Source organism: Theropithecus gelada, chromosome 6 (assembly GCF_003255815.1).
Source record: "Theropithecus gelada isolate Dixy chromosome 6, Tgel_1.0, whole genome shotgun sequence".
Lineage (NCBI taxonomy): Eukaryota > Metazoa > Chordata > Mammalia > Primates > Cercopithecidae > Theropithecus > Theropithecus gelada.
In genome coordinates this window covers 136858728-136874588 of record NC_037673.1, presented here as the reverse complement: position 1 = coordinate 136874588, position 15861 = coordinate 136858728, and the positions used below count along the sequence as shown (strand labels likewise).

Sequence of the window (15861 nt, the reverse complement as noted above, 5' to 3'; positions counted from 1 at the left end):
TATCTGAGCAAAATGATGGAAAAAGACTTTGTTCTTTCAGAGTAAAAGCCATTAGATTTGTGAGTTAATTTTATTATTACTTTCCTAAGACCACATAGGAGTCCCTGTTTTGATTTATGGCATTTGTTTAAAGTGCCTAATGACAATCAACAAGAAAAGGAAGGTAAATGGTCACAAATAGCAATGTACAAATCCACAACAATAACAAGGAAATATTCAGTCATGTGATAAATTCAATGACATCACTCGAGTACATTTAGAAGTTCTACAAAGACTGAATGGTCCTTTAAACATCCATTAATTTCAAAACACCCTTGTATAGTTACTAAGTAATTTGTATTTAAGATTTAGGAAAACTAGCTAAGAGTTCAACACTAACCAGACTGGTTAGTAATTATGTTATGACCCCACTGGACATTCACATATTTAAAATCTTTATAAATAGTATAATCCAAAATAAGAGTAGAATTTTGAGGAAGTAACAGATAGGAATGGCCCTGTCTATCTTGTTAACAAATAATATGCAAGAAGCGTGGAACACAAGATTACTAAGAGTAACTTATTTAACTTAATATACAAACTATAAGCCCAGAACATATGTAGCATTAAAAATGGAAGATGGCAAAAATGATGCATAAAAAGTGGTTCATCTCAAAATAGCTCTGGAGTTAGTGGAATTGCCTAGATACACGTCAAAGCACTAACACAAGCTCTAACATCAAGAATAAAACAGATTGGTGAAAAACAGATAATGATTAGTCCTAGAAGCTAAAGCAACATCTACACTTTCTGGGTAGAGATTATGACAAGTATTCTTTTAGCAACAAAATTTTCAATAGGTAATAATTAGTATTATAAGATACCAGAAAATAAAAGGGTTCTATCTCCTTCAAACAGCTTACAGTGTCAGATACAAAGAAATCTATTCACTGGTATCAGTGAATGATATCATAAAGTACTATTTAGAAATATAGGTGGCCGGGTGCGGTGGCTCACGCCTATAATCCCAGCACTTTGGGAGGCCGAGATGGGTGGATCACCTGACGTCAGGAGTTCTAGACCAGCCTGACCAACATGGAAGAACCCCGTCTCTTCTAAAAAATGTAAAATTAGTTAGCCCGGTGTGGTGGTGCATGCTTGTAATCCCAGTTACTCAGGAGGCTGAAGCAAGAGAACTGCTTGAACCCGAGAGGCAGAAGTTGCAGTGAGCTGAGATTGTGCCAATGCACTCCAGCCTGGGCAACAAGAGCGAAACTCCGTCTCAAAAAAAAAAAAAAAAAAAAAAAAAGAAAGAAAGAAATATAGGTAAAGTCGCCATTTCATCTTTTTGGTTTGGTTTCTATCCTATTCCTTTGCCTCTCACTTTCCCTCCATTAACAAAACTAGAAAAAGTCTGTAGTAGAAGCCATGATCTAGTGACAGCTTAAACATGGCCTTTATTTTTTTATTGGCCTGAAGGAATGAGGTGGACATATATTAGCCAAATATTTTGTTTTTTATTGGATTGAGCTTAATCCTATCAACCATTTTTGTATCTAAAATAATTAGTGCATTGTACAATGGAAAAATAATGGTCAATGGGAAAAAAACATGATACACGGAAGGATCTAGACTAGATTTCATATTTCCTTACTTGGTTTTGTCTATAAAATTTAAACCTTGTTCTGCAATTCCCTTGCTTACATTATCACACAGTACCCTACTAGAATGATTTTTAAACAGCATTCCCAACTGGGTCTCAAATAGAAAATCAGGTTGAGAAAGTATAACTAAAAATAACACAGTGCATCAAATGTAGTAGAGTGTTTATTATCCACTGGAATTTCTGTTTTGATAAACAGATGTATGATGTGTCCTGGGCTTCAATATAAAATGTTTCTTATTGTGGTCATAGTCAAAAATGAAAGCCACTAACCTAGAACTGACTTATTTTTCCTTTATGTCTAAATATTCATCTGAAAATTTCCCACACTAACAGGACACATTATACATCTTTAACATAGCAATCACTTAACTGTGTCCAAATAAACATCTGTGTTACATGTTAACAGATTAATTCAGTCTTCTTCCTATTACTACAAGTAGTTATATGTTAAAAGATATTATCAAATTTGGGCATGTGTAAATCCACATAAGAATGATTACATAATGGAAAGTGACTAAAGAATATTAGCAGTCAAGTTTCCAGAGGAATACTCAATACCATTCACTGTATATACAATTTTTCTATATAATTTTAATGATTTGATATAAAAATGTGAGAACTTTTCATGTCACTTACTCCAAAAAGCAACTCTAACATATAAAAGCAGCATGCTAATTTCTTACTTTACATTTACACTTCTGTTTTCAATCTCTTTCCCACCATTCTAGAATGCTACTTCTTGATTACTTTTTAAAAACATCTCTTTAATCACAATGTCTTTCTTAAAAATGCTTAAGAATTTTCTTCTGCCTTCAAAATAATCTATATTCTTAGCCTAGCACTCATTAATTTATTCAATAAGTACTTAAACATCTAATACAAGCAAGGCATGGTAGATCATATAAAGATGAGCAACATAAACCCTGCCCTTAAGGAGCTTACAGTCTAAGTGGGGAGATGATGCTCCAAAGAAATTCTTATGTAGATCCATAAAGGGACTGTACAAATATTTTCATCAAAGCATTGTTAGTGGGGGTGAGAAAATAGAGGCAATCGGGATATTTGTCACTGGGAGAAAGGACAAGTAAAAGCATGGAGGATATACAGGGTGTGAAGCACTATGCTACAGGTAGACACAATCTAGAGACAGGTGGATAAATCTTAAAAACAGTATTGAGTAGGCCGGGCGCGGTGGCTCAAGCTTGTAATCCCAGCACTTTGGGAGGCCGAGACGGGCGGATCATGAGGTCGGGAGATCGAGACCATCCTGGCTAACACGGTGAAACCCCGTCTCTACTAAAAAATACAAAAAACTAGCCGGGCGAGGTGGTGGGCTCCTGTAGTCCCAGCTACTCCGGAGGCTGAGGCAGGAGAACGGCGTAAACCCGGGAGGCGGAGCTTGCAGTGAGCTGAGATCCGGCCACAGCACTCCAGCCTGGGCGACAGAGCCAGACTCCGTCTCAAAAAAAAAAAAAAAAAAAAAAAACAGTATTGAGTAAACAAAGGGAAAAAACAAAATGGAATCTGTAGCACAATACAATTTATGTAAATTAAAAATACAAGGTAATCACCAGGTGTGGTGGGTGACTCACACCTGTAATCCTAGCACTTTGGGAGGCCGAGGCAGGCAGATCGCTTGAGCTCAGGACTTCAAGACCAGCCTGGGCAACATGGCAAAACCCCATCTCTACCAAAAACACAAAAAATTAGCCAAGTGTAGTGGCAGGGTGCCTGTAGTCCCAGCTACTTGCAGGGCTGAGGCAGGAGGATTGCTTAAACCTTGGAGGTTGGGGCTGCAGTGAGCTGAGACTGCGCCACTGTACTCCAGCCTGGGTGACAAAGTGAGACACTGTCTCAAAAAAAAAAAAAAATATATATATATATATACACACACACACACACACATATACACATATATATAATAAATATTTTATAAGATTTTATAAGATTTTATAAGAACAAAAGAATATACACATCAAATACTGAAATGATTATCTATGGGGGAAGCAGGGGAATGGAAAGAGAAATAAAAGGGAATAAATGAAATGTAGAAGTTATGGTGATAAAGCACCAGAAATTGAGTATGATTAACTCAACCCTCTACACTTGAGGTCCCAAGTGGAGGGGAGGAAGCAAAAGTGACAAGAACTGGAAGAAAGATCCAATGAAGTACTCTAGAAGTTCAGAGAAGAGGAAATTACTCCTCAGGAGGGCTTGAGGTATACACAAAAGATGTGTTTTGTTTATCCTGACATAACTTTAAATGCTCTGCAGCAGATTAACTCTAAGTTACACAACTTGCAAAAGATCAAAATGAATCTTCTCTTAAAACCTCTGTAGAACCAGTTATAACAACACAACGGATTTACATTACTTATGTATCCTTTCCCATCTGAATGTTTGTAACTGCAGGTAATAAATAATGCTAGAAAACTGAGCACATTACTCTGAGTTTCATATTTTGTTTATGGACGTGATTCTGAGGCCTCTGTTAGATGCCACCTAGAATCTTGAATCCTTGAAAACCAACAACAGACAAGTGAGATCAAGTTGCCTAAATCGGGAGGATATGAATCAAGATGGACAGAGCCTGTACAAGTGGTACACATGGGGCATAAAAGAAAAGAATATCTGAGTAGAACATATATCAAACACCTGGGTAAGATTTATGGGCATTAATACATTTTTAAAAGGATGAGGATATTAATAATAAAAAGATTTATTGAAAACAGACAGGAGTAAAATGTTATAAGAATCTGAAAAGATGATTGCTAGAAGAGAAGAAGAAGAGAGTCCTAGAGAATAAGAACCCTTTGTCCATCCCTAATCACATACACGACACAGAAGTAATATATGGACTTAGAGGAAACAAAAACAAAAGGGTCAAACAGCAATTTCACCACTCAAGGGAGCTCTTCCAGAGACATAAAAGAGAAGCTTGAAGAAGAAAAAGGAGCTTTAAGTATAAAAAAAAAAAAGTTATGTCTTTAATTATTTAAGATAGGTTTTCCTATCCTGGTAATTCAGTGTGTTCTTTTCCATAATTAAATGGAATTTAATTTTAATTCTTCCTAATTCATAGCAACATAATATTCTATGATATGTGTGATTTATACTAACATGACATTTTAACACAATGCATTATCGCAGTTTGATCCCGCATAAATAACTGTTAGATTGCCAATGCCATTTGGTTGATAGCAATAGCAAGTGCCCAAGTGTCTAAATACAAACGTTAATTAGGGATAACCCTAATAATTTAGTAAAATGAAAGATTCCTTAGAAAGGTAGCTCATGTTTATCCTATTTAGTAAGAAAACATCAAAATGCAGAAAATAAATAAATAGTCCAAGATATTTCAGTAAGCAAAAATATGGTTACTCACTAGAGTATAAACTTAAAAAATCGGCCGGGCGCGGTGGCTCAAGCCTGTAATCCCAGCACTTTGGGAGGCCGAGACGGGCGGATCACGAGGTCAGGAGATCGAGACCATCCTGGCTAACACGGTGAAACCCCGTCTCTACTAAAAAATACAAAAAACTAGCTGGGTGAGGTGGTGGGCGCCTGTAGTCCCAGCTACCCGGGAGGCTGAGGCAGGAGAATGGCGTAAACCCGGGAGGCGGAGCTTGCAGTGAGCGGAGATCGGGCCACTGCACTCCAGCCTGGGCGACAGAGCGAGACTCCGTCTCAAAAAAAAAAAAAAAAAAAGAAACTTAAAAAATCACTACCTTAACATCTCAGATTATTTACATATTAAATCTAAATTGAAAATGTTTTTATTTCCTCTTGGCATACGTTGTATCTAGCTTATTTCTTGATTGTTTTGTGGATCTGCGTTATTTATTTATTTTTATTTATTTATTTTTCTGGACTGTCGCCCAGGCTGGGGTGCAGTGGTACAATCATAGCTCACTGCTGCCTGGATCTCCTGGGTGCAAGTGATCTTTCTGCCTCAGTTTCCTGAGTAGCTGGGACTACAGGCACAGGCAACCATGCCTGGTTAATTTTTAAATTTTTTTAATAGAGACAGGTTCTCCTATGCTGGGCAGGCTGGTCGATCATTCTGCCTCGGCTTCCCAAAGCATTGGGATTACAGGTATGAGCCATGACACATAGCCTACTTTTATTCTTTTTCCAGTTTTTTTTTTTTTTTGGAGACAGGGTCTTGCTCGGTGGCCCAGACTGGGGTGCAATGGCACACTCATGACTCACTGCGGCCTCGGTCTCCCAGGCTCAAGTGATCCTCTCACTACAGACTCCCTAGTAGCAAGGACTACAGGCTTGTGCCACCACTCCTGGCTAACTTCTGTATTTTTTTGTAGAGACAGGGTTTCGCCATGTTGCCCAGGCTGATCTCAAACTCCTGGGCTCAAGCAATCCACCCACCTGTCCTGCCAAAGTGCGGAGATTATAGGTGTTGAGCCCCTGCGCCTGGCCCTAATTTTTTTCTGAGAGTCTCACTCCATCACCCTGGCTGGAGTGCAGTGGCAAGATCTTGGCTCATTGCAACCTCTGCCTCCTGGGTTCAAGTGATTCTCATGCCTCAGCCTCCCTAGTAGCTGGAATTACAGGCGCGCACTACCACGCCCAGCTAATTTTTGTATTTTTAGTAGAGATGGGGTTTCGCCATGTTGGCCAGGCTGGTCTCAAACTCAAGTGACTGGCTTGCTTCAGCCTCCCAAAGTGTTGGGATTACAAGCGTGAGCCAACACACGTGGCCTATATTTTTTTAAATGATTTTTTTTTTTTAGACGGAGTTTTGCTCTTGTTGCCCAGGCTGGAATGCAATAGCCTGAACTCAGCTCACTGCAACCTCCACCTCCTGGCTTCAAGCGATTCTCCTGCCTCAGCCTCCCGACTAGCTGGGATTACAGGCACCTGCCACCACACCTGGCTAAGTTTTCGTATTTTTAGTAGAGATGGGGTTTCACCATATTGGCCAGGCTGGTCTTGAACTCCTGACCTCAGGTGATCCATCCGCCTCAGCCTCTCAAAGTGCTGGGATTACAGGTGGGAGACACCATGCCCGGCCAGTGATTCTTATTTAGTACTGAATTTCCAAAGCCAAAGTTACTACACTTCTCTGTAAGGTTTAGCCAAATAAAAACCAGAAAAAAAAAAAAAACCAAAAACAGAGGCATTTAGCCTTAAATATTTTACTAAAGGTTAAATATCAGCTGATTATGATACTTATGGATGCATATTTAATTTGCTTTTTAATTGTTAAGATTAAAAACAGCAGGAAAATTTTGAATAGTTAGGTGTTCCATGAAAAACTGTTAGAATTAGCTTAAGTCAGAGAGACTACAGATATTTCATCTCTGAAATTAATAGTTTAGCCCTGGAGAAGGCCCCAATATTTTAAATTACTAAAATTGGCATAATTTGAAAGAAGTTTCTGTTGCTGTAACAGTCAACCCAAACCAACTTTTCTTAAATCAGTGTTACAGATATTAATATACACTTATATACCTCATTGTGATTTCAATATCTAGGTCTTGATTATCAAACACTAAATGAACTATGTTCGTAAGTTTGTTTTTATATAGTTTTAAACATCCTACATATTAACTATTTTCTTTATTTCAGGGAACTCAGATATTACAGCTATACATAATTATCAAGTGAAGGTACATTTATACATGAAGGTACTTTTCATTTACAAATATAAAGACAGCAGAAACATATCAGAGCTCATAAACTTGAGTTTTTTAAGTAGTTTACCCTCCTTCTTAATAGTCATTTGGATATTACTTGTATACATTTTATTTTGATAGTTTTTTTGTCCAGGTTCACATAGTGACAGATAATCTACTATATTCAGCATTGCATAAATGCAACTGAATGTAATTCTTAAACTTCTCACTCATTAACTGAATCAATGTTACAAAAACTTAACTAGATAGCAAATATGCATTTTCATTCTTCATATACTATTGGTTAGCTAAAGAATTATCAAATGAAAAATGAATGTCTGATAAACTATGGTTACTTTAATATAATTAAGAACTTGGCTTGTTTCTTAAGTATTTTCATCTGTGCCAGATGAAAGCCACATCTTCAGTATGTTAACAGGAAAATAATAAGAAGTCATTTTTCCTAACACTTATGTCTTTTCGGTTTTAGATAGTAAGACTATTTGCATTTGTCAGAATTATCTACCTCAATTAGCCATGGGTACACAGTAACTCTGTACCATTAAGGTACATTTCTGCATTTATTGATTAGGTGAAAAAATCCCCTTTTTAAGAAAAATAATTCAATAACTAACCTTTTTGCCCTCCTAAAAGGGCAGGAGAGTTCTCCTGTGAAGTTCTGTCAGGTTCCTGGGGAGGTACAACCATGGCAAGTGTATGCATTGGCACACGTGGAACCTAAAAAGTCAACTCAGAAAAAAATCATCTCAGACCAAAGAATAAAAGAAAGTCCCATAAATAAAACAGACATCCTGTTTTAGGTTATCTTCATATACCACCAAATGCACTTTTGTTTCCTAAAGCTTTTTTTAAAAAAAGCTTTCACCAAACTATAATTTTTGAGACTACTGATTAGACAGTCAGGTAATCTACAAGTAGTCAATGATTTTAAGCTAAATGGAAATAACATTACTCCCTTGCTGAATAGAACACCTTGCTGGTTCCAATTATAGCTAGGGGTACAAGTCACATATTCACTACCCACTAGCCAATTTACCCTTGCTTGAATTCTACATGGATCAAAAGAAAACAAAAATCTAATATATTTCTTGAATTGGGGTATGCTAGCAGTTTTCAGGATGACTTTGTGGAAAAGAATTTAGGATCTCAGCAACTTAATATACTAGTAAAATATCTATATTTTCTCCATAATTTAAAGTAGGTTTAAAAGTTACTTTAATGAACTTTTAGCACTTATGTTACCTATACTTTCATGGTTGACAAAAGTCACTATCTCTAGGATAATTAATACTACCTTGGGTGGTATTAAGAAAATGCTTTTTCGGCCGGGCATGTGGCTCATGCCTGTAATTCCAGCACTTTGGAAGGCTGAGGCAGGTGGATCGCCTGAGCTCAGGAGTTTGAGACCACTCTGGGCAACATGGTGAAACTCTATCTCCACTAAAACACAAAAAATTAGCCAGGCATGGTGACGCACGCCTATAGTCCCAGCTACTTGGGAGACTGAGGCAAGAGAATCGCTTGAGCCTGGGAGGCGGAGGTTGCAGTGAGCCGAGATGGTGCCACTGCACTCCAGCCTGGGCAACAGAGCAAGACTCCCTCTCAAAAAAAAAAAAGAAAAGAGAAAAAAAAAGAAAAAGCTTTCTCTTGATTCTCTTCTTAAAAAACAAATAAAAAACCCTAAAAAACCTAGTTGTAATAAGATAACAACTTAGAATACTTACGTTTATATTTGATATTAAGTGGTTTTTAAAAACCACTATTTTCAATAAATAAGGCAATAACAAATTTCAGTGTACCTTTAAAGAAAATAAATCCTAAAGAATTTAGAATCGTGATTTTTTTCAATATGTAACAGAAAATAAAAACAAGTCCATTTTGCTTAAAACTGACTTTAAACAAAAACTTCTAATCACATTGAAGAATATTTATGTTAACAAATAAGCTCCATTTTACTTTACCTGAGACTGATCTTGAGAAGGTGGGGTGAGCTGAGATACATCTGTGGTGGGAACTGACAGAACATTATTTGGATAATCCAACAGATAAGAAACTACATTAGTATGGCCACCCTTTGCAGCCTCAATGAGCATTGTTGAACCATCCTGAAAAAGAATTGCCACGGTAATTAATTCTTTATAGTTTCTTAGCAGCTCATATAAAATCAAAACTCATTTAAACAGTATTAAATATTAAGCACTAAGATCAAACATATTTTATAACTATACATGTATTTATTATATACATATATGTAAATAATACATGTATAGTTATAAAACACACACACATATACATATATGTGTGTGTGTGTTTTTTTAATAGACATGGGGTCTCCTTATGTTGCCCAGACTAGTCTCAAACTCCTGGGCTCAAGTGATCCACCTGCCACAGTCTTCCAAAGTGCTGGGACTATAGGCATAAGCCATCACATACGGCCTGTTTACTTATTTTAAAGTAGACTACCTTGAGTCGATGAGTAGGGTCAGCCCCATGAGCCAAGAGTAGCTCAACAACTGCCAAGTGGCCTCCTGCACATGCCAGTGACACTACTGTATGATCATTATTGGCTGTAGCCCTGTTAACATTGGCACCTTTGAAGAAAAATAAATAGCAATCTTAGCAAAGGTTGAAATCAAGCGAGTTCACAGTTAATATCATTTAAAAATTTTTTGTGAAGTATAATGTAGATACAAAAAAGTATACAAATTATAAGTATATAGTTTGAATTTTTTTCACAAAATGAATACACACCTGTGTAACCAGCACCCAGAGCAAGAAACAGAACATTATCCACATACCAAAAGCCCCACCTTGTGTTCCCTTTCAGTCACTACCCAGCCTCCCAATGGTAACCACTACCCTGACTTCCAAACTGGTTTTAGTTTTTGAACTTTATATGAACGGAATCATACAATGTACTCTTTTGCGTCTGGCTTCTTTCACTCAATATTATATTTGTGAGATTCATCCACAATGTTGCATGAAGCTGTAGTTCGTTCATTCAATATCACTTTTAAAATGGAAAATCTAGAAGACTAAGATTAATAAATATATACAGGTTAATGTAAGCATCAAATAACACCACTGTATATAACTCAAAATGTTTCAAAGACATTTTTGATCTACTAGAAAGTGGCAATATAGCCAGGTCTCAAAGTAGAGAAAACAGATTTTTTTAAGCAATGTTTAAGAGATATATAATTCTTCATATTGTGTATTTTAAGAGTCGGGGGACCTGGATATGGAGAGAAGACAGAATATTATCCAGATATGTTATTTGAAAGGCAGGTTGTTCAATAGCTGTGTATAACATGACCTAAAAAATGTCTAAATGCAAAGTCTTTTCTTAGCTTCTTTTTTGATAAGTTATTTTTGACCCCTGGAAAAAATAACTTTAGTTCAGTTACCTTTAACAATTCCAAAAGATCTCAACTAGAAAGTTAAGACTATAGAAATATTCATTCTTCCTTCTTAATTCTACCTATCTTATTTAAGAGAAAAATAAGTCAGTGGGTAAAACTACTACTATCAGTTTGTCTAATTTTCAGAAAATATTCAGCTGAATCTAATCCTAACTTGCATAGAAGTACCTTTTGGGAAAGGTAAAATACAGCAATAAACATCCTGAGATTAGCAACATGAAATTATTTTAGATGACAGGATTATTTTACCTGAAACGATATAATCAATGTGTTCCTATTCCTGACAAGCCTGATTATATTCTTAGCAGGTTGTTGTTGGGTATGATTAGGTATCCTCTTTAGTAAAGAAGCATAAGAGAACTCCAGAGGTTATCTGTCTATTTATTTCTGTGTGGTTGAGGTAAGCAGCTTTTACAGACTATATTACGTAAAGATACGCGTTACTTGGCAGCAAAAATGCAATATGAAGAAAATAAACCTAGTTTTATCCAATTCAGAAGAAAACAAGTACATTTAAAATGATAAAATCTGGCCAGGTGCGGTGGCTCATGCCTACAATCCCAGCACTTTGGGAGGCCGAGGCTGGCGGATCACCTGAGGTCAGAAGTTTGAGACCACCCTGGCCAACCATGGTAAAACCCTGTCTCTACTAAAAATACAAAATTACATGCATGCCTGTAATCCCAGCTAGTCGGGAGGCTGAGGCAAGAGAATCACTTGAACCCGGGAGGTGGAGGTTGCAGTGAGCTATGTTTGCGCCATTGCACTCCAGCCTGGGCAAAAACAGTGAAACTCCTTCTCAAAAAAAATAAAACAAAATGATAAAATCTTACTCTGCATTTTTAATGTTACTACATGTCAGAAATCTATTAAAATATAAATATAATTTTTATCGTAACAACATAACACCACCTGAGTGAATCTTCCCTGTATTTTTATCATCCTATCCTAGGATGTTTCATTAGATGCCACAGTATCTCTGACTCTATACAAAGAGTTAGGCTGAACCAAATGAAACTGCCCACGTTACCATTTTTGATTCATAACATGACAATTATATACGGTTGAACCTAACATTGGTTCCACAGCATTTTATTTTTCTGCAGTAAACAGTCTTAAGCTAATTCTTCATCCATCAGTTGTATTTTTTGCCTAAATATTTCTAATAATAGAATTTCTAAAGAAATATAAAAATTATAATAAATAAGACCCTTACAAACTCAGTTAGTTTAACTGAACCACAAACAAGTACCACAGTAGCAGACTTCCTCTCTGTCCCCCATCCACATCTCCAGCAGAACAGACTTATCATTAGCTGTTGAATATCCACCTAATCATAGTGGGACATTTTACATTTGGCTTTTCTAAGTTGGGAGCAACCACATGTTGTTTGGTTAATGAAAACTTAAAATTCAAAACTAATAAAGAAAATTCCCGGTAAATAACTCACAAACTCTATGCTTACTAAATAAAATACAACAACAAAAGGCAAGAATACAATACTTTACTGTAGGTAAAGTAGCCATAACATAAATTGCAACAGTTTAGGATTTTTTTTTTCCCATAAACTGTAGCCTCTTGGAAATGATCACTTGCCCTTTCTTTACCTTTGCTAATAAGAAACTGCACAGTGCACAAATGACCAGCTCTTGCAGCTTTCATCAAAGGTGTTCTTCCACCTTCAGATTCATGTTCCTGTTAAAGAAATGGAAAAAATAATCCATCAATGCCAACGGTCTAACCATCTATTTTAAAAACAGTACTGATGAAATGAGAAACAATGAGGATTTAATATACTTACTCAATGTAGATACTTATACCACCTACTTCAATTCCCCCAATATACCGGATTTTTCAGTCCACACTAGATAATGTAACTTTCTAAGGGCAAGTTCAGTTTTGCATACCAAGTAAAAACCACTAAAGATAATATTAATGTTTTGTTTGGTTCCCAAAGAGAAATCACTGCATTTTTCTAATTCTAAGTTTTAAAAAATGTTTCCTAACTATTTATCTGGACTGTGAAAAACAAACCTCAGTCCTGTGAAACGATTAGAAGAATCTTGATCTTATAGCAAAGCCAATAAAAGCTCTATCAAAGGATGCAAATGATTCCCTGAAGAAAAACACTATGGTATTTTAGGAGTAACGGAAAAATGAAGAAGAAAAATACACCAATGGGTAGATTTTTAAAGTAGATGTTAAATACTTGAATAGTCAAAGGCAAAAGATACAACTCCTAATAGCAGAAAGATTGTTCTTTCTAGGAAGTTCGCCAGCAAGAGGAATGAATGATAAACAGTTTTTAACTATGCATGCCTCACATCAAATGCCACTAAAAGGAGCTTGCTTATATGGTAATACTGTCTGTTGGGAGAATTATGAACTCATTAAATTCATGTAAGTATTAAAATGTAGCGTATATACTGCTTCTTTGAAAAGTTCTCTTACCTATCCCCTCTTTCACTATGTATGCAAACATGATTTTCTGTTGTTCTGGTTCTCTTTTGTTACTATGAAAAAACTGATAAAGAATGGTGATTAAAGCTTTATTTCAGCTATATTCTTCTAATTAACTCTGAAAATCCTATAATTACCACATGATCAATTTAAAATATGTGCTCTCCCAACAGAATACAATTTAGTCTATTTACATTTTAACTATCCTGATCTACAACTCAGACAAAATAACAATAAGAAATGAGTAGACTGTCAACCCAATGGAGACCTCACAGAAAATGATAGGAATTCCTCCCTTAAATAGGTTTAAAAAAAATCTTGATAGTGTAGTATCACTCAACCTACTAAAAAAATTACTTTATGGCCGGGCGCGGTGGCTCAAGCCTGTAATCCCAGCACTTTGGGAGGCCGAGACGGGTGGATCACGAGGTCAGGAGATCGAGACCATCCTGGCTAACATGGTGAAACCCCGTCTCTACTAAAAACTACAAAAAACTAGCCAGGCGAGGTGGCGGACGCCTGTAGTCCCAGCTACTCGGGAGGCTGAGGCAGGAGAATGGCGTGAATCCGGGAGGCGGAGCTTTCAGTGAGCTGAGATCCGGTCACTGCACTCCAGCCTGGGTGACAGAGCGAGACTCCGTCTCAAAAAAAAAAAAAAAAAAAAAAAAAAAAAAAAAAAAAAAATTACTTTATGTTTTGGCTTTTTAATTGTTATACATGTTAATTAAATAAGAATCTTTTAATTCTAGTTTATGGAAAAATGAATAACTACAGATAATGCCAAAATAATTTGGCTTTAGAATAGATCTTTTTTTTTTTTTTTTTTTGAGACGGAGTCTTGCTCTGTTGCCCAGGCTGGAGTGCAGTGGCGCAATCTCGGCTTGAACTCACATTCAAACTTAGGTAAATCTAACATTCTGGCAATTTACTTCAAATAAAACTGAATACATATCACAAAGACCTTACTCGGAAAGGCCTAGAAAGTTGTTTGTCCAGGTTTTCTATCCAACTTATTTCTGAACTATCATTACAATCAACCACATCCTGGAAATAAATTGCCCATTTAGCAACTTATTTTTTCCCTTCCTGCCTCACAACTTTTTTGCACATACTGGTCTTTCTCTTTAATGCTTTCCCTCCACTAACTCATTTTCATCCTTTACGTCTTAAGTAAAGTGTTATTTCCTCAAGGAAGACTTCCCTGAACTTCCTGACTAAATCACTCTTCCTATTATGGACATACATCTCTATGAACCTCTCCTTCATAAATTACAATCATATTTTAGTCTGTGTAAGTATTTTATTTAGCTAACCTGTCTCCTCCACTAAACGGTAAGCTCCATGAGAGCAATGATCATCTTTTTTTGCTAGCCACTGTACACATAATGCTTAAACGACTGAGTGATTAAAAATTGTTTAATCATGCAGGAAACTAAGCATAACTGAACTCTCAAATCTTCCCTCTCATAGCATTGAGGTTTGAAGTTTTTATTGTTTTCTACTAGGTAAATAAGAGAAAGGAAAGTCAACTAAACAAGAAATTAAGAGTAGTAGTTAAATCTAAGAGTAAGACACTGATTATCTGCAACTGATATGTTATTATTAGAACATAGTCGGGTAATATTAATGTCTCTTATCCTTTCTTTATCCTTTTCTCTTTCTTATTTCTTAAGCCTGGCGGTGATCAACATAATTAGGTCACATCAACATAATTAGGTCCCGTGAGTAATGGCAAAGACAAATGATTTCAAAGCTTTCAGCCCTGATTTAGAGTAAACTTTAAAAAATAACTGTTTGGCCGGGCGCGGTGGCTCAAGCCTGTAATCCCAGCACTTTGGGAGGCCGAGACGGGCAGATCACGAGGTCAGGAGATCGAGATCATCCTGGCTAACACGGTGAAACCCCGTCTCTATTAAAAAATACAAAAAACTAGCTGGGCGAGGTGGCGGGCGCCTGTAGTCCCAGCTACTTGGGAGGCTGAGGCAGGAGAATGGCGTAAAGCCGGGAGGCGGAGCTTGCAGTGAGCCAAGATCGAGCCACTGCACTCTAACCTGGGTGACAGAGCGAGACTCTTTCTCAAAAATAAATAAATAAATACATAAATAAAAAATAACTGTTAATTTTGTATATTTAAAATATTACCATAGTTGTTAAAAGACATGAAATCAGAAAGTACAGTCCCAATATCCTCACACCAAGTCAAGTTTCAAAATTCAACATATTAATATAATTCCTGAAATAAAAGGGGTGAAAAGCTACCTATTTTATTTTCCTCTCTATAAATATACATTCATTCTTTTAGTTTTGAATAACATAATCACATTTGAAAAAAGTTGATAAAACAATGCCACTACTCTATATTTACAACATTTTGTGTCTTAAAATGAATAATGTATATCCCACAACACAAAATATTTGCCCCAAAATATCTGACTACTAAATCCTTCTTTTAAAATGGGAATCAGGTTACTCTGGGCACACTCCCTACGGGTTAGCCCTGCTCTGCAAGAAGCAGAAAAAAGAAAAAAAAAATAATATATCTATATATGTATATATGGAATATGCCCATTATATATATGTATATGTATAGGAATACATTGATTCCCGTTATATACATACATTATACATATATATTCCCATTGGTCCCCATTATACACATACATATATATAATATTCC

General features: G+C 36.3%; 1 protein-coding gene across 4 annotated transcripts in view; it reads right to left on the bottom strand.

Moving 5' to 3' along the window:
* LOC112626020 (ankyrin repeat and KH domain-containing protein 1) overlaps nt 1–15861 on the bottom strand; it is a 132750-nt gene that overhangs the window by 42299 nt on the left and 74590 nt on the right. For all 4 annotated transcript variants that reach the window (XM_025387706.1, XM_025387707.1, XM_025387709.1 and 1 more), the window contains 4 exons: nt 12332–12419; nt 9766–9893; nt 9264–9407; nt 7917–8019 (listed from right to left, as the gene is read on the bottom strand). In XM_025387706.1, coding sequence (XP_025243491.1) covers nt 7917–8019; nt 9264–9407; nt 9766–9893; nt 12332–12419 — 463 coding nt within the window. The remainder of the gene's footprint in view (nt 1–7916; nt 8020–9263; nt 9408–9765; nt 9894–12331; nt 12420–15861) is intronic.